The sequence below is a fragment of the Arvicanthis niloticus genome, chromosome 4 (genome assembly GCF_011762505.2).
Source record: "Arvicanthis niloticus isolate mArvNil1 chromosome 4, mArvNil1.pat.X, whole genome shotgun sequence".
NCBI classification, from domain to species: domain Eukaryota; kingdom Metazoa; phylum Chordata; class Mammalia; order Rodentia; family Muridae; genus Arvicanthis; species Arvicanthis niloticus.
Genome location: NC_047661.1, coordinates 17923599 through 17946754, shown reverse-complemented (window position 1 = coordinate 17946754; position 23156 = coordinate 17923599). Strand labels below are relative to the sequence as shown.

General features: G+C 39.8%; 1 protein-coding gene across 2 annotated transcripts in view; it reads right to left on the bottom strand.

The window, feature by feature from the left end:
- Window positions 1–1241: 1241 nt before the first annotated feature.
- The window catches only part of Pik3ca (phosphatidylinositol-4,5-bisphosphate 3-kinase catalytic subunit alpha), a 72728-nt gene continuing 50813 nt past the window's right edge, over window positions 1242–23156 (bottom strand). For both annotated transcript variants that reach the window (XM_034499578.2, XM_076932247.1), the window contains exons 10-21: window positions 19738–19862; window positions 18246–18327; window positions 17209–17373; window positions 16923–17026; window positions 14922–15093; window positions 12884–12990; window positions 12353–12474; window positions 10808–10886; window positions 6995–7165; window positions 5637–5754; window positions 5387–5538; window positions 1242–4703 (exon numbers count right to left, since the gene is read on the bottom strand). In XM_034499578.2, coding sequence (XP_034355469.1) covers window positions 4433–4703; window positions 5387–5538; window positions 5637–5754; window positions 6995–7165; window positions 10808–10886; window positions 12353–12474; window positions 12884–12990; window positions 14922–15093; window positions 16923–17026; window positions 17209–17373; window positions 18246–18327; window positions 19738–19862 — 1668 coding nt within the window. In that variant the 3' untranslated portion in view covers window positions 1242–4432. The remainder of the gene's footprint in view (window positions 4704–5386; window positions 5539–5636; window positions 5755–6994; window positions 7166–10807; window positions 10887–12352; window positions 12475–12883; window positions 12991–14921; window positions 15094–16922; window positions 17027–17208; window positions 17374–18245; window positions 18328–19737; window positions 19863–23156) is intronic.

The window sequence follows — 23156 nt, the reverse complement described above, 5'->3', positions numbered from 1 at the left end:
AGCGAAGGAAAAGGCACCGTGTAATAAGATGGAGGTGCACAACTCCACACAAAACTCACTCAGGATTGCCCATCCAATCTGGGCGACTCCTAATGAGTTCCAGTCTCTTCTGCATTTTAGAACCTTGGTGTCTGTTTCCCCCTTTGGTTACAGAGCCTTGGCCAGAGCTAGCAAAGCACCGCAGGACAGCACAGGCGCTATGATCCACGGTCGAGAACTGGCAGCTTGAGCTGCTCTGACAATAAAGCCTTCCCAAGTGGCTGAGCCGGAACATTTTAGCTCCATTCCTGACCCCACCGTCTCCTGTGCCAGGAACAGCATCGCGTGCCAAATCTGACTGGTAACCCTAAACTGTAGGCCCTGCTGTACTGACAGCCGAGGCACAGAGTGGCAGCTTGGCTATCTCCCTCACCTCTGGAGTTGGAGTTACCAGGGTTATCAGGAGTGCGGCCCTTTTCTCCAGAGAGCAAAAACTGTTTTTGTTTTTTAATAAGGGGGGTGGGGGGAGGCTTCCCAGGCCATGACACTGTTTACAGTTTTAATAACCAAAATGCTTTTGTCTGTTTAAAACAGCTCAGCTGGACTCCTCTGTCAGCAAGAGTTATTAACTAAAGATGATGTCAAGACTGAGTTCAGCCTTCAAAATTTCAAACTGAAAGTGATTCCTTTCCAGTATGTTCCTTCCAGCCTTCAGGTGGACATGCCCTTTGTGCTTCTCCCTGCTCAGGCCCTTCCCGCCACACCCCCTTCCCCCAAACATCTGAAGCACATGTACCATAATCTTCGACACCACAAAATGCCTCTGAATTTGGCGTTTTAGCAATGTTGTAGACATCAAAAGTAATTCCTTAATATTCTGTAGTGTGTGGGTCCTGCCCAGGTCTGCAGTTTGCAGAGCACAGGAAAAAAAAGTAGAAACTGTAATATTCAGAAAAGATTAACATATTGCTGGAAATTAAATTTCTTCAAAGAGCTGGCAAGCATGGACATCAAACTTACAAAAATTATGTTAATAAACATAACAAAGTTTATGTGCTATGAGGCATCTACTGTACCCTTAAAACATGCTCCTCCTCTTTTCTGTGATACCAGATCAGCTAGCTCCTGATGAGCAGAGAACACAGACGGACTGTGCTGTCTATGTGATGACTACCAATCTCTTTTAGATAAAGTTCAAGAGGGCATACACATCTAATCAAGTCATCATTTCCTGATTAATAAGAACTACACTTTACACAAAATACTTTATGAGCAGCTGTTTTCATCAAAAAAACCAAGTCAGTTTCACAGTTGAAAAAGTTACACATTTAAAATATTTTACAATTCATTATATATTCACCAGGTTCCCATTTCCTGATGGGCAGTAATATAAAGCAGAACAGAAGGGACAGCCTTAAAGTTGATGAGTCTTGACACCAAGTTTTACAGAGGACATGAAGAACCATAAAAAGTCTCAGGTTCTACCTTAAAATAGCAACCAGATTCCATTCTTCTTTTTAAAAAAAAAAAATCTAATTAGAAACATCTTTAAAAACAAACAGAAAGCAAACAAACGAACAAACTCCACAGTAAGAACAACAGATTTCAAATTAACAGCAGTCTAAAACCTTCAAACTAAAGTTTTCTGTGTAGCTGAGAATATGGTAAAAAGTGAAAGCATGATTTAAGAGTTACTTCTTGCTATAGTGTATTTAGTTTCTTTCTTTAGATTTGCTTTCTTTCCTTCCAGAAGTAATTACTGATAAACATCCTCAAGTGACTTAGTGAAATTATGGAGCCCAAGTCATTTACACAATATTCAAGGACAAGACCGTCATCTACAAAGGTGACCGGGTCTGCAGGACTTTCTGGTAGTGAAGCACCTGGGAGTGAGTGGCACATTATTGCTCTCTAGAAACAGATATTGATCATCCCAGCTGCAATTCAACTTTGGCTTTTGCCTTTTTTGAATACAACCAGTTCTCTTTTCTTTACTTATACCCTTTATAGAATATAGACTTTCTTTCAAATAAAATCAACGTGGTTGTAAATGACAAAATAAGCTACGTGGCTGTGTTTTAACTGTGCAGAGACCCTGGGAGGCGATACTGCGGCAACTAATGAACTAATGTTAAACACACACACACACACACACACACACACACACACACACACACACCCCTATCAATTTTGTGCAAGGAGGCTCGAGGCTTTTTTTTTTTTTTTTTTTTTTTTTTTTGGCACTCAGGAAAACACAATTCTCTGTAATTCTTCAGTTTCCACCATCAAACTTGTAGATTTGTACCATGTCACTGAGTTTGACTGTAATAATCCCTGATATAGAGAAGAATGGGTGTTAGTACCTAGCAACTGCATGTCTAAGTAACACAAGGTGTTAAATGCCAAGTTTAAATAAGTTAGGAAGTTTTCTATATCTGCAAAAGAATCTATCTGGTTTTCTGCATAAAACAGAGCTTAAATTCTGCTTAACTATTCCAAGACAGCTTACAGAACTAAGTTCCCTAATCTTCAGATTTATTTTTCTTGTTGGCAATAATATATACATGCTTTAATGAAGTACCTAAATCTTCAATAATTATGCCCTTTAAGGGTTCTAAAAATAGGCAGATATTAAGAGTATTTTTATTAGAGTCCCCTGCTCACTATTCGAAACTTCTATATAGGTGTCTGACCTCAAGGTGAGCGTTTTATTAAAGGGATTCTGCTTCTAGAGTGTACAGCGCGCGCTCTCCATAAAGATGCTCCCGGTAACGCCTAAGCTAGGAACTGTCAGTAAATTATTGCACATTTTTTTCTTTTTTTTTTCTTTTTATTTATTCTTTTTTTTCTTTTTTTCTTCTTTTTGGTGTGGCATCTGAATATCTGCTAAAGCTATTTTCTAGGACATGAATCATTCAGACACTGAGTAGAAATCTAGAGTGACCACTAACATTAGCCCTACGTCTTGGATGGATGCTTTTCAGAATGCTCATAACGCACTCTGTGCCTCAATGGGATTTAATGAAGTTGGAGTGAGACCTCACCACTTGGAAATGGGACATGATAGTAAAATGGGTTAATGTCCTACTTTTATCATTGAAATATGGATACATAGTTTACAAAGGTAAAAAAAATTCATGGTTTCCAGTCTCTCATAATGTAAAAAGTCATTCATGACTAGACCTCTGTAGAGGGATTAAGAGTCAGGATGATAGTCTACTTTGTATTCACTTTAGTAACTGGTTCATATGATTGTGCCGTCTCAACTAAAGATGGATGCACGATGAAAGCATCGTGTAAACAACGGACAGCAGCAGAAGGAAAGCGTGTGCAGCTCAACCTGTTCCTTAGGAGTCATACAGGGTATTTGGATAAATGGAATAGTGCCTGAGCCTCATCTACAGACCAAGAGAAAAGCTAACCATGCTGTTACCAACGATAAAAAATTTGGGGTGCAAAACAATGCATGACTATGGGACAGATTATGTAAATAAAGAATATATATTAATGATAGTTTCTATAATATAAATAGCCTTTAATAAAAAAAAATAATCTTTTTAATAACATTAATACTCACTTCTATTTTCTGGAAAACATGCATGAAAAAAAAGTATTCAGTTCAATTGCAAAAGGAAAACAATCAGCTTAAAGTGAATACTGTACACGTCAGGCAGGAGCGCCCTGCCGCCTCTCCTCTGTGGTTACTGCTGCACTTGATGCGAGCCCAGAATTTCCCTAGGAAATAAGTCAGATCCTTGTAAATACTGTTCAGAGAAAAAAACAACAAAAAACAAAACCCAACAAAAATGCAGCTGTCTGCAGGTATCATTTGTGACTGCTTTCAAAACTGCAGGTGAGACCCCAAGTCCATCGAAGGGTTGTTTGTTCAAAGCAAAAAGCAAGTCCCTTCACCAAGTGTTGTTCCTCATTAAGCAGGGAGTCAAAATACCCACTTCAAATCATTAAGTCTGAACAGCAATGGGAAAATCAGAAATTTCCTTCTTCTCCAATTTCATGTAACTTAATATAAGCTTTAGCTTACTCAGACCTATAGCAGTCACAGCCTGGGTGTGTCCACATCTTAGAACACTGGCAGACAAACAACAGCATTCTCTTTTTGTCTCCATCATTTGTATGTATTTTGGGGATTTTTGTTTTGTTTTGTTTTTTTAAAAAAAGATACAAACAATCTTCAAAGTTTACCTTTTTTGGACTTAAGGCATAACATGAAATTGCTCATTATTCTAAAGCTCAATTTTGAAATGAACTAGTTTAGTGCTATCCAACCCTGTTTGCGTGTACAGTTTCAATTATAGAGCACGTTGTTTAATGTTCTTGCTCAAGTCCTAATGTTGTTCCTGACTGTGTCATCCCATGCCACGGTCTGCCTGCTGCCACTCACTGCCATGCAGTAGAGAAGCCAGGAGCCAGCTTGCAGTCCCCAGCTCCCGTCTCAGTTCAATGCATGCTGCTTGATGGTGTGGAAGATCCAATCCATTTTTGTCGTCCAGCCACCATGATGTGCATCATTCATTTGCTTTGTGAAATATTCCAAAGCCTCTTGCTCAGTTTTGTCTAAGGCTAGAGTCTTTCGAATATACGCAATGTCATCAAAAGACTGCAGTTCTGGCATTCCAGAGCCAAGCATCATGGAAAAAAGGTTGATGAAGAGATTAGCATGCTGCCGAATTGCTAGGTAAGCCTTGTAACACATCTCCTGAAACCTGTAAGTGGGAAGAACATCTGGTCAGTGAGTGGCGAGTACACAGGCTTTACAGACTGAGCACAGCTGTGTTGGGCAAGGGTCTAATAACCTCCATTCCTCTCCCTGGGCTCACACTATTCTAGAATGTGCGCTCTGCAAATGAGTACTCTGTTGCCTACCAAGCACCTGAAACAGTGCTTGAACACTGGAGTTCAGTATTTACTACCTGTCTAAAACTGGTCTGTAGTAAAGCAAGGCTTCAAGGGTTTAGGCACTTAAAATCAGGGGACTGACTTATATACAAAATAGAATTTTATAGAAGACATTTGAAATCTAAGACAGACTAAAAATATACCAAGGAGATCAGAAAACTAACAAATATGCATAAGAACTATTGTTTGCTGGCTTTATTCAGGCTGGAACCAAAAAACGTGTCTTAAGCGCTACACATTACTTGACAAAATAAAGTAGGATCTAATTATTTAACAACAGCCGATAATTAGAGTGTATTATTAGGTTTAAGGGTTACTTCCTTTGCAGGCCTCACCTAGCTCAATGAATGAAGTCATCTCCACCCACCCCCTCCATATCAGACAGAAGAGAAAATCAAAGACTGCAGCACGCCCCTTCTGCAGCCAGCATCCCTGCCGCACACAGGAATGCACAGCCCTAGTGCAGGAGGCACACAGTCTTGGAGCTCACCTCTCAAACTCTCTGGTCTTCGTGTACTCTTGTGCACCTTTACTAATCACGATTAAGAAATCCTGCGTCAAAACAAATGGCACACGTTCCCGTTTATAGCCAAATTTTTTCTTCTTGTGATCCAAAAAGTGCCCAAAATCTATATGGAACAGCTTTCAAAAATAAGAAATTATATTTTAGCTTAACATGCAGACATAAAAGATCCTGACTTAATATATCTGAAGCTCAGAAAGCACTTTAAAGGCACTACCTGTCCGTCATCTTTCACCATGATGTTGCTGTTGTGCCGGTCTCCAATTCCCAAGATAAAGGTTGCCACGCAGTAACCAGCACAGGACCGAGTGAACAGGTCAATAGCTGCATCATATCTACAGCAAGGAAATACACACCTCATGGGTGGTGTGGAAACGGAGTGGCTGGGGCCACACTGGGGAAATATGGCTGACATTTCTCATTAACATCAGGAAATAAGTGTGTCTGAAGACCCGAGAAGTTCTGAGACTCTAAGTTCTCAAGGGATTTTTTTAGATGTCCCTTAGAATCTTAAGCGTAATTCTTATCAGAATAAAAGAAATATCCATCATAAGTCTCTTTCTCCATGGTGTATGCAGGTGCGGTGTGTGACAGCCACGGGTTAACACTGGGTGCCTTCTATTATTATCTTATTCATTTAAAGATTTGTTTTTATTTATGTGTTTTGTGCAAATGTAAACACACCTATGAAGGTAAGAAGAGGGTGTGTGGTCCCATGGAGCTAGAAATAGGCAGTTGAAATGATCAGACCTGGTGCCAAGAAGCAAACCTGAGTCCTCTAGAAGAACAGCAAGTGTTTTTAACAACTAAGCCATCTCTTCAGCATCTCACTGCCTTATTTTTGAGATAGGGTCTCTCACTGAACCTGGCTGGGGCTCACCACTGACTGGACTCTGGGCAAGCCAGCCCTTCAGATGGATTTGTTCAGGTTCCTTGCTTTGAGCATACACCATGAGGCTTTTAAAGGGTACTGGAGACTGAGCTGAGGCCTTCACATGTGTGGAGTAGCAGTACTTCCATGAGCCAGACTATCTGTAAAGCTCTACAGTCCCCAGTGTTTCTTACACTCTATCAAGGCCTTGATAATGGGATTAAAGGCATATGCCACCACTGATAGCATTGAAAATTAATTTCTAAAATATTATTGTTTGAAACAAACTAAGAGTAAAGATTTGAATGTTTAACGTTACTTTAGAAAGAGATTTATTTTTACTTCTAATGATGTATGGGCATGTGTAACTAACTAAGTACAGGTGCCATGAGGCCAGAACATGGCATCGGTTTCCTAGGAGCTAAAGGTACGGGTGACTGTGGGGTATCCATGCAGGTACTGGGAACCGAGTCGGGTCTTCCTAACTGGTGCACGTGCCTCCAGCACTAAATGTTCATTTTGTTTATAAAGATTAAAAGAAAGAGAGTGAGAGACACAAGGTGAATGATCAGGGTCCACCAAAGTATGAGCAGTTCTTGTTCATTCACAACAACCTCCAATGTTCTCAAAAGTTCAGTGGTTTTGTCCTTACTCAAGAAGTCCACTGAACCACAGCATCCCCAGAAGCACGGGAGCAAACTCACATCTCGCCCTTGTTCTTGTCCTTGAGCCACTGATGCAGTGTGTGGCTATTGAACTGCAGTGCCCCCTTCAGGCCTCCTTTGCACTGGATCTGCATGATGGTGTGAGAGTTTCTGACCACCTCGATGAGACCCACACAGTCCCCAATGGACAGACAGCCATAAGGCAGCATGCTGGAAATTGACAGTGGCAGAATTTGAAAACAGCAAATATTTTTAATTAAAATAAAACGATAATCACATATTTTCCCACTCCTCCCCTTCAATCCTTCTCCTGCGCGTTCTGTTGCTCTAGCTCAAACCCATGGATCTTTGCTTCCTTGTTGACACACACATCTTCCTAGATATGTTAAGTACAACCTAATCAGTCCATATCATGTCACTTGTATGTATGTTTTCAAGGCAGACCACTTGGGATTGGACAATGTAGGGGCTCTTCCATCTGGTGACACGTCTCCCACGGTCAGCATTTCCTAGCTGCCTGCAGTCTTTGTCTAGGGTCTTGAGACCTTAGGTGACCTGCCTCTTCTTTATTAGCATGCCTACTGGTGCCATCTTTGTTCATGTTTTGTAAAACTGAAAATATTTTAATAGGCTCAAAATCTCTACATTCAATTAGTAAATTTATCACACAAATGACCTTTGTCTTACTCTTTACCTTTTTCTACTGACAAACCTAGTCCTAAAAATAAGCCCATCTAAAATCAAATCAATGTGTGTTAGTGTGCCATTTTGTATGGAAGAAAACCACCTGTATTAAATAAAGCCATGAGGGAGACTGGACAGACAGCCAGATGGTTAAAGGCACTGGCTGCTCTTCCAGATGACCCAGATTTGGTTCCCAGCACTCACAATGGTAGCTCACAGCCAACTGCAATCCAGTTCTTGGGGATCCTTCTGCCTTGTGGTGGTTTGTATATGCTGGGTCCAGGGAGTGGCACTATTAGGAGGTGTGACCTTGTTAGAGGAAGTGTGTCACTTTGGGGGTGTGCTTTGAAACCCTGCCTCCCTGGAAGTCAAGTCTTATGTTTCCCTTTGGAATAAGATATAGAACTCTCAGCTCCTCCAGTACATGTCTGCCTGGATGTTGCCATGCTTCCTGCTGTGATGATAATGGACTGAACCTCTGAACCCGTAAGCCAGCCCTAATTAAATATCCTTTATAAGAGTTGCCTTGGACATGGTGTCTCTTCTCAGCAGTGGAAACCCTAACTAAAACAGTCCTCCATGAGTACCAGGCATGCATGTTGTATATATACATATATGCAGCAAACACTCATATACATAAAACAGAATAAAAAGTTAAAAAAATAGTGAAAAAACTGACTTTGGCCAACTATATTTTTAAAAAGAGATCAATTCATTCATCGATTATTTTTGTCTATGTGTGTGCCTATGAGTTCACATGCTGCCACTTCACAAGAGCACTGACCGTCGTTAAACATTGCTTCATCTCTCCAGCCCAGTGACAGCTCTGTACACAGTACACATGAGCGGGTGGGTGTGGATGTTTGTTTTGTTTTTCTTTGTGAAATAGGGTCTTGCCTTAGGGTTTAGGCCTCAAATTCAAGATGTTCCTGTTTCAGCTTCCCTAGTGCATGGCTTACACATATATAGCATCGTACTTAAGTTTCTATAGGTGATATTTTAACTAAGTATGTGAAGAAGTATGTATATATACAGGTAGCAAGGAAAAAGAAGGTAATAATGTGATGGTTTTCCTTGGTACTATTCTATAGTCTAATAAGATATCTGAGTTGCAATGTGGACTATAAAACTGTATCAATAAACTTGGTTACATCTAAATTGACTTGTGTTTATATGTTAACATTAAGGATGTTATAGGTTTCTGTACTACTCACTTAGAAGATACTCTGACTTGTGAGTTTTACAAATTTTCTAAACTTATTTTTTATTATGACATAATAAAAGATAAAATATATATATTTTTTGATTTGGTCTTGATAGGCAGCCCTGGCTAGCCTGGTATCCACCTTTGCCTCCTGCCAATCCTTCTGGCTCTGTCTCAAGTATGGACTTACAGGTGTGCACATCACGTCCAGCCATAAATGTAGATGCTACCACTCATCTCATTCAGAAAGTCTAAGCTGGGAAGAGTGTTTCCACAATTCTAATATTCCCTCAGAAATTCAAATTGTATTACTGGCAACAAAACTGCCACAGTTGTTCTCCTTTAAAAGACACACAAAGGGTGTTTATTTTTAAAGAAAACACCTGTCAAAAATAGCCTGACCGACGTACGGCTTATCCAGTAGATGTTTAAGTTTTGGTATTTTTGCAACAGGGATTTGCTATGTCCAGTATGGCCCTGGACTTTTTAGGTAGTCCAGGTTGGCCTGAACTCTGAATTCATCTGCCTTAGTATTCTGACTGCAGGGCTTATAGGCAAAGTCTCTACACTTGACTGGTCAGTTTGTTTTTAAAGTAAAAATGGTATTCCATGAAAAAGCATCTAGTTCTACAACTTACATCCATAAACGCTCTTCTGTGATCTAATTGTATTTGTGGATATGGATGAAGTGGTTCTAGGTACTTTTATCTTGCACTGAATATTAAAGAGACACCCAGTGCGTGCAGGCCAGGTGGGACCACGGCTCTGGAGCGCTCGTCTTCTGTGTTCAACACAGCCTAAGGGAGTTGGAAATCTGAAGAGAGCTTTGACATCAGACATGGAAATGTGCAGTGTGGAGTTTGCTCTCTGGTTTTTAGTCTTGCTTTGGTCTAGTTTTTTTCTCACTGTGCTCTCTTCCCTTCCTTTTAGAATAATAATGTATCCTCTGTACAACTGTATGGTGAAAGTATGTAAATTGCTTTGATTTAACAGCGGATTTCAGTTAAGAGATTGCCTTGGGTCTTAGAAGAACCTTTAGACTTAAGCAGTTGAGATGAGGAGAGACTAAGGCACCTTCTGCAGTGGGACTAACTATATTTTGCTCTCTGATAGAGCTATAGCCTATAGAAGCCAGTAAGTGAAACGTGTTACTCTGAAGGAGCAGCATTTATTTGCATACTTAATCCCCAGTTGATGAACTATTTGGGAAGGAACAGGAGGTATAGCCTTGCTGGAGGAGGTATGTCACCAGGTGTAGGCTTTGAGGTTTCAAAAGCACCAGAAACAACGACTATGAGAGCACAGAACATTCTGCAAAGTTAGAGGGGAGAGAATACAGATAATCACAAAAAACTGGGGAGAACAAAGAAACTGATAAAAACTTCCGTTGCTTTCCTAAGCTTTGCTAAAAATTGATAAAAGGTAGCTTTAGAATTACTGAATTTCTATGATGAAACTTATTTCTGAAAAATATTTTTAAATTTGTGTGTATGTGTATGAATGTATGTATGTATATATGTATGTATGTATATACGCACGCATGCACATATATGTATGGGTACCTGTGGGGGTCCAAAGAGGGTACTGGATCCCCTAGAGTTGGAGTCATTGGCAGTTGTACCACCCAATGTGGTTCCAACTCCCAAACCTCTGTTCCTCTGCAAGAACAGCAAGCGCTTCCTAACTACTGGGTCCATTCTAATCCTAATGGTGATGGCTCCAGGGATGGGCAGCCTTAAGGCACTCACAAGATAGTTCTTTTTACTTAGACAAGTCTCTTCAGCTATTGGGCCAAGCAAGAGAAAAAGGACAAGGCAGCTAAGAGTGCCTCCTCCTAGTCACTACTGTGCTTTTTTTTTTTTTTTGGGGGGGGCGCAAACATTTTTAATATAGGCCTCTAGAGGCTTCTACCATAAGACTTTAGTTAATTCTCTTAAGTTCCAACCCATGCTCTGATTACCTACCGAAGGTCAAGGCCTTGGTTTTGCCAGATGTTCTCCATGATTCGGATGATCTGAAGGGTTAACATATCTTGCCGTAAGTCTGAAATTCAAATACACATCACCACTTAGCACCATGGCACCATTGTTTTCAGATGGAAATAAAGAACTGTATTCAGTCTTCAAGATAATTCATAAGATAGCAGTCCTTTAATTTTTTAATCCACTTCTAAAATATTCGCACAATCATCTGGGTAACAAGATATTTCAAAAAGTTCTAAGTCTATTTAAAATATTTACCTTTATGAAGAATGGAATCTAAGTTTGGTTACAAGGCAATCTCAGGGCCAACAGCACTCACTGTTGAGTTTGTTCTTACAAGCCACTGGTGAGCCCTGCTCTTCCTGCAGCCCGTTCTTTACATAAATGTCCTAGTCTCTCAGAAGACTACTCTCTGTCTCATGATTCTGTCACTTTTGGAGTTAGCTGTTGAAAAGTGTTCCTCTGAACTTTAGGCTATAATAGGGCAGACTCTGCCCTCATCATAGGGTCCAGCACACAGATGCTTAAGGAATAGATGCTGTGCAAACAAGCCTTGCATACAGGAAGTAAGCCAAGGCCGACAATGATTCCAAGGCTCCTAATTCTGAAGGAGATCAACTTTCAGCTCAATTGGGGAAGGCTGATACTAGGTTGACAGTCAACTGGAGGTTGAGATCAGGTCCTGATTGTCACCTATTTAAAGACATCTCTGAGATAATATTTTTTGAAACAGAGTCTCACATAGCCCAGGCTGGCCTTCAGTTTGTTACGTAGCTTCCTGCCTTCATTTCCCAAGTGCTGTGACTATGGCTGTGTGCCTCTATGTCCAGCTCAAACAACTCTGATGGAGAGACTGTTTCAGTGTGGTGTTAAGACCACCTTTTACTCATCTTAGTTCTGACCGTTCCCCTCCTGTTATGTCAGCCTTTCACAGCCCCAATATAGCTCAGGAAGATGGACCAGCTTTGGCCTTTCTTTGGAGTCTCATATATATTCTGGGTGATTTTTTAAACACACACACACACACACACACACACACACACACACACACACACACACACACGTTTTTCTCCTGCTTGTCTGGCTTCTGTCAATTTAATTCACAGTCTGACCCAGGAATGAATAAGGGCAGAGACTTGCTACTTTTGCTTTCCTACTCATGAACACTCCCTGGGGTGTATGGAGATGAGTACTAGATTCAGAATTATAGGACTCAATTTTCAGTTATCTCACCTGGTTGCTAAGATTCGGAACAAGTGAGTTCCTTATGGCAGGAGGGTCAACCTTCAAGGTAGATGAGGGGAGCTGAGAAGTGTCTGCATATGCCTACTCTTCTCTCCGGACCTTTAATATCTCTGGATATTAAAGCATAATATCCCAATTCCCCAAACTCCTTCACATACTGTAAAATATTCTAGATTTTATACAGCACTCCTTAAGTGGTTAAAAGGTCGCCATGGTTCATAAATATCCTGTGTATAAAGACAGCAGCATGCACACAACATGAGCTCACTGTGCTCTCCTCACCGTCGCCATTTTTAAAGATGATCTCATTGTTCTGAAACAGTAGCTCTGACATGATGTCTGGGTTCTCCCAATTCAACCACAGTGGCCTTTTTGCAGAAGACATAATTCGACACTCTTCAAGCCTGTAAAATAGGTGAAGACTTTACCAGGCACCTTAACATTTTATACTTTTGGTCTTTGGATCTACTTAAAATGCATACACAATATAACCTTTTTAAGTATAATAAGAATTAAACATTTTTTAAAAACAATAAACACTAATCTTAAAATGTTATATAAATTTTCAGCCAATCTAAGAATACATAACTAGTTTTATACAGACCACTCCCAACTTCTTGTCTATGGTATCAGAACTTCCAACCATAGAAAGATTTAAACTATTATCAAAATAGCAGAAACTAAATAAACGTAGCTCTAGCTTAAGGCTATTTTACTATTGCTGTTTTATAAGAATTGGAGGGTTGGATTTTTGTTAAGATTTATGTGAAAAAATACTTACTAAAACATATCAACAAAGGGCATTAACCTTACCTGAGGTTTCCTAGTTGATGAGCAGGATTTAGAGGGGACAGAAAACCCTGCAAAGCATCCATGAAATCTGGCTGTCTCATCTGTTCAACCAAAAACTTCATCTGTACCTGATAACAAAGCACAGCTCAAATGAGAAGTGCAGTTCATTAGGGAAAAGTAGCTGCTGCTTCCTTTGACACTGGGAATGCAGCAGTGATCTGTGCTTCTGTTCCCTGGGCCAGGCGAACTCTGCTGCCTGGGAAGTCCGTGACTGGAGCAGTACTGTTGGGGAGGGGCTAAGATGGGAACATGGTTCTGGAAGACAAGCTCTGCTGGCTGACATGACTCTTAAGTAGTTTCTCAAGTACTGCTTGCTGACCAGCCATGGCTTTCATAAACGAACGTGCATTAAAACCCTGCCCTGCCACTTTTTTTTTTTTTACTGTTGCTTTCACAGTTGAGTTCAGTATGTAAGGCCAGACTATGTGGTCTTAGAAGTCAAGTACTGACTCCTGGCACTGTATTAAGAAAGTCTGTTGGTCCTTATTTGAAGACAAGGAAAGACCAGGCTATTTTAGATCTGAGCTTAATACTCTTACTTTTAGGCTTGTTAGAAAACTTCAAACATTCACACAGTTAGGTAAAAAAGAGCGTGGATGGAAAAATCTGGAAAAGCACTTGCTGTAGAGAATCTCACACTCCATGCAGTTTATACTGTGCAGAGCTATCCATTTATTCAGAACTATCAAGCAGTATCGGACATGTTTAAAGGAAATGTTAATTTATTGAAAATACAAAATGTACTGAGACAAAGGTTGGGGTAGGAATGCACAGTTTTCTCCCTGCAATCTGAGGAGTGAGGGTCCCCACTTCTCTCTATTAAGTGAATATCTAGACATTCTCATCAGCAGACTAGGCAGCTCTTTTGAGTGAAGGTATGCTAGCACAGGGCCCTCCATACTCTAGTATAAACACAAAGCTCTCCACAGGAACTGAGCGTGGCTTCAGGTCCTCACCATAGTCTCATTCAGGCTGCCAATGAGTTGAGTCATGAATCCTTCTTTCTTAATGAAGCCACAGTACAAGAGTCATCATGTAATATGTAGACTAGAACACAGAAGACACGCTTAGGAAATTATCTTTCCAAAGCTACTGCAATATAAATATTTTTCTTTCTAAATTTCAAAGCAGTGCCCTGTTGCCCAGGATCACCACATCATAAACAGTACACTTCTTTTCTAATCTTCCTTTTCACATTTATTTACTTACTCATTTACATGTACCACACAAGACACTACACCAAATCCTGGTTTATGTGCTGCTGGGATTGAACTTGTGCATGCCATTCCTGTACCACCAACAGCTATACCCTGGTCTGTTTCATATATCTCTATTTGAATTTATATACTGCACTTTCTAAGAGTCAATTCAATCATATATTTTAAGGCCTCTAAATAACTACATTAACTTTCTTTTAGCTTGACTGCACCAACTTTAAAAAAGTTGTTTTGCTTTCCAGTATTACTAATATAGATGTCGGGAAGAAATTGACTCTGTACTGCTAATTTATGTTCTTTGGGTATTGGGACTTGTTGGTGAATGGATTCAGCTATTTCACCAGAGGGGAGGCAATACTTGCTTTGTAGCTGGCAGTAATGAGAGAAGAGAGTGGAAAGGTCCTGAAGACCCTGAGTATGACAGGTTGTTTACTGAGTCCAGTTAAAGGCACTTCTACTTATTTTCAGAATCATTACCAACATCACAAATTACTTACAGCTATATAAAACAGGCACATAGTGGGCACCCCTTATGCTCCAAGGAGGTGACAAGTGCTTCCTGTCATGTGATTAGCTTCTTTCTCATAAGCACTCTATATTTAAAGTATTCTTTTTATTTTACATTTGAAGAAAATGAGTCCTAGGAGCCTGCATAAGATGTCTACCATACAGCTGGCAGGCAGTAGAACTCAAATCCAAATCATTAAGAACTACACTCTATGTGCACTGGGCTCCAACGTCAAGGGAAGTCTACAAAACCAATGAGAGAGCCATTCACACACCTTCTGTGTCTCATCCTTCTTCTCCTGCTTGAGAATGTCAGTGAGGTTGATGAGCTTCTCCATGGCCTCTACTTGTCTGTTCAGGTGCTTCAGATACATCCCACAGGCACGGCAGTAGGACTCTAACAGCAGGCCAAACCTCTGACTGACAGTCTTATTGTGCATCTCAGATCTAAAAGAATAGGCAAATTTTATCTATGTATATGTATAGTCTTTGTTTTGCTTGTTTTATGCACATGGGTGTTTGCCTGCACTCACACCTGTGTACCGTGTCTACTCAGTACCTGTGGAAACCAGAAGAAGAGTGCTGGATGATTGTGGGCTGTCCTGTGAGCACTGCGAAGTCAACTCAGGTCCTCTGAGAGAGAACTCTAATCCCTGAGCTCTCTCTCCAGTCCTACAAGTAGTTTTGTTTGTTTGTTTGTTTGTTTGTTTGTTTGTTCTTTAAGTGTCTGGATAAGGCAAAACTGTAATCTTGGTCAAGAGGGTGTGCAGAATAGCAAATACATGGAGACAGGCGGTGAGCATGGCTTTTATTGAATTCAGGTACTGACCTATACCTAGTCTTAAATTAGCATATATGCTTTCTCAAAAGATAGAAAAAACTTTTTTCTAGTTCAATACATGTTTTAATCAATAACACAATGATTAAAAACCTACCAACTTAGAAGCAAATAACCAAGTATTATTTCAGGTAGGTCTTGGCTGTGTAAATTTAATAACAAACTAGGTATTTTACTGATTTAGGCTTTATTTTTAGCTACTTTTCATTCATTAATCTCAATGTAAAATACAAAATAAGCAAGTAGAAAAGGAGAATAATAAAGTTAACTGAAGCAGGTAAAAAGCTCACCGAGTTTTCCAAGTCTCCTGCAAGCATGTTTACATTTTCCCAACTGCCTCTACATTTATTTTAAACATAGCTTCTCTAAATACCAACTTTAACTAAAAAAACAAACAAACAAACAAAAAAAAAACCCAAAAATTACAAAACACAAAGCTACACTAGACACAAACCTGTTTCTAAATTTCTTGTACTGTAGGTGGTTTGTGACAACTCTGAGTACTATAGCACCCCTCAAAAAGTTGTTTTCCTTGTTCAACTCACTGCACACACACACTATAGCACCCCTCAAAAAGTTGTTTTCCTTGTTCATCTCACTGCACACACACACATACACACACACACACACACACACACACACACGGCAGCATCTATGACACACACACAGCAGCATCTCTCTGACACACACACAGCAGCAGCATCTATGACATACACACACACAGCAGCATCTATAACATACACACACACAGCAGCATCTCTCTGACACACACACACACAGCAGCAGCTTCTCTCTATGACACTGACACACACACACTGACACACACACACACCCGCACGGCAGTATCTATGACACACACTGACACACACACACACACACACACTCACGTGCGCAGCAGCATCTCTCTATGACACACACACGTGGCAGCATCTATGACACTGAGACACACACACACACACACACACACACACACACACACACGGCAGCATCTATGACACACACACACTCGCGTGCACGGCAGCATCTCTCTATGAAGCACAGGCTGGCCTGGTAACTGTGATCTCCCTGCCTTAGCTTATTTTCTCACTAGAAACCTGGTAATTTGCCATTGTTATTTTTGAATTCCTAGGTAAGATTTTTATTTTGGGACAGTGTCATCTATGTATACAGTGAACCTATCATATCATTAATTTGCATCTGGTAAATTTTACTTGGCTCAAAATAGAAGCAAATCTTTCAAAAATATTTGTACTAATCACACAAAATTCAGTTCTGACTTATGTTGGTCATTTAATTCTAAAAAAGAACTAACTGTGCAACAGGCCTGCAGCATAGAGCAGTTTTCCAGACAGACACAGTAACAAGACTCATGCACTTACTAGGGAAGCGAGTTTATATATATATCAAAGAAACTTAGTAGGGAAATAATCTGACTTACTTTAAATGCCAAAAGAAAAAATGGCCAATCCTTTGATTTGTCAATGCTTTCTTGAGTAAAAATCTCACAAGCAGGTTATCCAAATACTGTTCATATTTTAAGACCTGAGGAATCAGAAGAAAAGCAACAAAAATTCAGGTGAATCAGGCCCATTTCTCTATGGCTGGACTTAAAGAAAAAATTCTACACACAAAGTAATAAATGGATTTTTAAAAAGCATAAAACTAATGCTGCTACTTTGATAAGCCGTTTGGAAGTGAAGCATTATCAGTTTCTGGTGTCTTACCTGTACAAGCTGAATGAGGTACTGAGAGAGTTTGTCATCTGTTAAGTATTTTTCCAAGCACCGAACGGCAAAACTTCGAACCATGGGATCTGGATAGTTACAGTCTAGGAGTTCCATGGCTTGCTCTGGTTTGATTGGAGGCCAATCTTTTACTAAGCAGTACATCTATGAACAGAGAATAAGAGTAAATTGTATGTTAAAATCTAAAACACTGTTTTAACATCTTTTTAAAACTTAGCTTATATGAGCCGTCTTCAGATACACACTAGAAGAGTGCATCAGATCCCATTATAGGTGGTTGTGAGCCACCATGTGGCTGCTGGGAATTGAACTCAGGACCTCCAGAAGAGCAGTCAGTGCTCTTAACCGCTGAGCCATCTATTAGGACTATCTTGTACCTCACTGGTACAAATTGGCATAATTATGCTCTAATTGTATTTTGAGAGAAAAGTTTTATTTTAAAGGAAGGGTGGTATGTAGAAGGAGCTAAGGTGGGAGGAGTACTGAGAAAAAGAGAAGGAGTAAGGAGAGGAAGAGAAGAAGGAGAGGAGAAGCTAGGTGATGAGAGAGAAAAAGAGGGGGGAGACAGGGAGGCAGATGTTCACATGTCTCCACCAGTCAAAGATAGTTGATATATCTAGGTTGGGTAGTAGATTACACCTCTGACTGAGCATTACCAAACTTATAAAGCCTTTGATTAACATTTTCACAACAGTGTATAAATGCAAAAAGGAAAAGGGGGCATGGGATAGGGGTTTTCTAAGGGGGGGGAATGGGGAAAGGGGATGGCATCTGAAGTGTAAATAAAATATCCAATAAAAAATGGGAAAAAAAAACTTAGCTTAAATGAAGTATCTTAAAATTTGCTTCATATTTTTCAATTAGTTCTATATATGAAAATGATTATGACTGGTGTTTTCTTAATTATGTCATTGTAATCATTTATAGTCTATTTTCCCTCTAAATTGATGCAGATTTTTTGAGAGTTGATTTAAGCAACACATGGGTTCTGAGCAAGAGCCCTTAAATAATCTCACCTGGGCCACTTCATCTCTGGAATTCCACTTGACAGACAGAAGCAATTTGGGGAGGATTTCAGGAATAGTTACACAGTAGTGTCTGTTGGGGAGATAATAAAGACCATGGTGTCATGCGAAGGGCTAACATCTTATTCCCCACCATGCATCTGTATCAAGTTCTAAGCTTATCATTACCACCAGCCTATATGGAAACCCAAGCCTGTGTTGAAGACTATGGTTGTACATATATCTGCATATCCATGCAGATGCAGTTAAGAGGGTAAAGACAAAGGATTCAATGGAGGATAAAGGTGAGTTGACAGTTAAGGACAATTACATTTATGTTACTCAAACAGTTCACCTTTGTGGACGTCATGAGCTTACTGGATAAGATCTATGCTTCCCAGATTCTCTATACAATCTGAACTGCAACTCCTTTGGTTAGATGCAACAGTGTAGGGAGAGTGAGACAGCCAATGAGTAAAGGTGCTTTCCACCAAGCCTGATGTGTGCAAGCAATGAAGGGGAGAGGACTCCTGTAGACTGTCCTCCAGCCTCTACATGCATACTGTGTCATATGAGACCCCTGCCCCACAATAATAAGTGCAATGAAATAAAGAAAAAAATGCACCAGTGTCTCAAGTACCAGTAAGATTGTTTCTTCCATAAGGAAAAATATATGCCAACAAAGCCATGAAGAACTGGTCTAACACGCACAAGCATGCACGCGTGTCTGTGCATATATTCCTGCTTGAACTTCACATTTCAAAAAACTGTCCGTCTGGGGTTACAACTTAGTGGCAGAGTATGTGCTTAGTTTGTAAAATGCTGTAGATTAAATCACTACCATCAATTAAAAACATTAAAAAAAAAAAAGTTTGGGAAGTGAATGTATCTAGGTTGGTGACGTGTTTGCCTAGCATGCGTGAGGCCCTGGGTTTCATCCCAATTTACAATACCTTGTAAACCATGTATGACACATGCCTGCAATTCTAGTACTTAGGAGGTGGAGGCAGGAGAATCAGAAGCTCAAAATCATCCTCAACTACAGTTCAAGGCCAGTTTGGGCGGAAACCATGCCCAACAAAAACAAACAAACAAAAACAAAAAACAAAAAAAAAAAACCCAACTATTTAAATGTTTAAGTATCAACATAGAATGTTTTTCTAGAAAGAAATAACTGTGTCCATACTTTTGAAAAGGCCACCATCAATAAAGAAAATAACATTTAAACTACACCCTACTTAAGTATAGTAAAAGTATGGTTAAAAACAAGCCAGGAGTCATGGGGCACACCTGTAATCCCAGCATCAGTTAGGAGGCTGAGCTGGAGGATTTCCAGGAGAGGCAGCCTGGCTGTACACTGAGCTCAAGACTAACCTGGACTACATCGAGGGACACGACCTCCAAAACAACAACCAAATGGTGTGCTGGGTCACTTACATGGGTCCCCTGACAGGAATAAGGTCCCTCAGCCTTCTGACTTGAGAGCCTCACTCCCCACACTTGCCTGTGGCTCCATAGGAAGTCTTTCTCTTGTTCAGTGATTTCAGACAGTGGGTCCCGGGTGCAAAGTGCTCGGAGCTGTTCCTTGTCATTTTCTCTTAACTCATTGTCTCTGGCTAATCTGTTACTCTGTAAAATAAAATAAGATTTTATATGAATTTCTCTGCCATGGATTTTCCTTGAGATTCATGAATACATGTTTAAAAAAGCAAACTGATATTTAATAAACCTCACATAGCTTATTAACTATTATAAAACAATCTGTTATTCTCACTGAACTAATTTAAAATAGTATCTGTAGAACAGATGCAGGTATGTGGCTATTATCACCACCAAGAAGTAGAACAGTAACTCCTAGCCTAGACTAGGGCGAAGAGGAAGGAAGCCAGGCTCTTCCTCTCTCTGAAGCTCTTCTTACCGTCCACTAACTATAGCCTGATAATGCTTGTGACAGAAGAGAGTAAAAAGTAGTAGTATACTAAAATAAAAATGCAAACCCTTTCATGTTCCTTGCTAAATCATCCACATAACTGTTGGCAAGCTTTTAAATTTAAATGTAAATTAAGAAAGATGAAAAGATGAGCTCACTCATTAATGCACTATGCATTTCAACATTAAGGAAATAGACTGAAAGTAACAAACTTATTATGTAATCCCAGGAAATAGATTTACTCTCTTTAAACACACACTATTTGTCTCCAAGTCTTTGAATAACAAACACCCTAAATAATCCCTGAGTATTACCACGTAATGAAACAAAACAACCAAACCAAACCAAACCAAGAGGGCCCAAGAGACAGCACACTGATTAGATAATGATGCTTGCTGCCTAGCCCGACAACCTGGGTTTGATCCCTGGGACTCACATGGTAGAAGGAGAAACCTACTCCACACAGCTGTCTCTGAGCTCCACATGTAAGTTGGGGCATGCACACCCACCTCCCACCACTACAAAAAACAAAGATATATATAATAGGTCATCGGAACAGTGATTACAGATGCTTATTAGTATATTATTCAAAACTGGTATCATTTTCTAGCCTTTTAGAACAGTACAAGTCAAAGGAGTCCTCCTTGTTAACTGTCTTTATATACTGATGCACCCTGAAGTTATGTAACAGGATGAGGAAGTTCTAAGTGAACATAATCACTGAACAAGCACTTTAAGTGTGTCCCGTGCCCTGCTTCATTCTTGCTGCTCCTATTACAAAGCAGCTCCTACTCATAGAGCACCCATTCTAATAGCAGAGTTTCTGAACAGTAAGTCCAGTCTAATGGAGAAACCAGAGGAAAGCAAGGGAGAGCAACAGCCAGTGGATAAGAAGACAGAGACAGCGGGGGTGGGGGGGGGGGGGGGTCCAGCATGTGAGCTGGCAGCTTAGGCTGACAAGTGTTTTACTGAGAGCTACCTAGGGGATGAATGCCATGGTTTGATCTATGTTCCATGATGCCTTTTGCAGCTGTTAAAAAAAAAAAAAAAAAAAAAAAAAAAAAAAAAGGGAAATCAGTTAGGCGGCTACTCCATGGGTCTAGACCAGAAACCTGTTGTCTTAAATCATTACTAATAATCACCAGCAAGCACGGACTCCGTCTGCTTCTGTATTTTTAAAATGTTTATATGTTAATATGAAATAATTTACTACGTATTTTAATGAGAATCTAAGCATAATAAACTTAGTGTTTTCTCATATGCACCTCATCTTGAAATATTTTTGTCAAACTGTAAATAACACTGTCATAACACATTGTTTGACACTGATGGCTCATACTTTTGCTGAGGACATCAAGATGGCCATTTTTTCATGCTCAACAATTATAAATCATTTTCTTTTTAATTATTTATTTCATCATTTCATTATAAATAATTTCATTTATATTTATAAGTCATATGGTCAAGGAAAGACTTCTTCACCACTATTTTACTTTCACAGGTCTATGTATATACATCTGCCTTCTGCATTCCGTCACCCTGAGGTAACAGAACAAAGGGAAGAAGGAAGCCTGTGTTTAGGCCTCCTCTGTTCCCTTCCCAGCATCCACCTGGAGCACCACCATAAAGCACAAAGATCCCTAAACATGAGCCAAAAATATGTCTTCCCTTCCTTGATTTTCTGGCTTAGATTTTTTTTTTTTTTTTTTTTTTTTAAATTACATCTATGAATGTGTACATATCTTATGCCTGAAGAGGTCAGACAAAGGCAATGGATCACCTGGAACTGGATGGCTGTGAGTCATGATGTGTGTGAGTCATGATATGTGTGTGTGTGTGTGTGTACACACACACATGTAATATATATAACACACACATATACCAAATATGAATATAATATGGGTCCTCTGCAAGAACAAGTGCTCTAATCTGGCAAGCCATCTTTTTAGCCTAATTTCCTTGTTTTTCTCAGTGTATGTTACAGTATATACTGTATACAGTATACAGTGTATAAAGTGATACATCATGGAACATGAAAGAAATACTACATAGGGGACAGAGTTTTTGACACAAAATATAGAGATTGAATCACCCCTACTCAATTACTGACTTATATAAATACAGACTTACTGTCTCTCACTCGTTTTACCCTACTGAGGATATACTGTCTGACAATGCACTTACAAGACAAGTCTCACCATCAGAGTCTGAAGCTGCAGTTCTGAGATGGGGTGAGTTTCCCTGTCTTCCATGGACTTTTGGTTATTTCTGGAGACATTTTAGATTGTCAGTTTGGTGCTAGTGGTTCAGAGGCCACAGATATGGCTCAGCAACCTGCCACACACAGCATAGTCTACAAACAAGATGCACTTGGCATTCAGTGTAGGCTTAGCCTGAGAAACACTGATGCCCACATTCCTATGATTTTCCCAAGGAGGGAAAGTGAGAAAATCTGTCTAATTAAAGTCTGAAAACATCACAAAGGGGGGGGGGGGGACCCTAAGCTTTATAAACCAGGTATTTGCAGACTCATAAATCTTTACACTCTTCTTGGAGATGTTACTACTGACTACTGTGTACTGCTGTACTCTCCAGGCTATTATACCCTCCCCCTCTACAACTCTGTATTTCATTAGCCTTCCCTGGCATGGAAGGAATAAAATAGAAAAGTACCTTAACATCTAGGAAGACTAAGGTTCCATCATTTTCTTACACTTAGAAACATTTCTTGTATATCTAAATGGCAAACCAAAGTGTTCTCTATATTCTATAAAAATAAATAAAACACACTATAATTTACAAACTCTCAACCCTTACAAAGTATTACCATTGCTCCAAGAAGAAATGTTTTTAGTTTATGTTGGTTTGTTTTCACACTGTGTACACAGGAAGACCATGGGTTTAAACTGCCTGTCAAGGTGTCCTGGGAAAGGAGCTCATATGCAGTGCTATCACTATGCCTGACCAGACACATCTCACAATCTCGGCTCAAT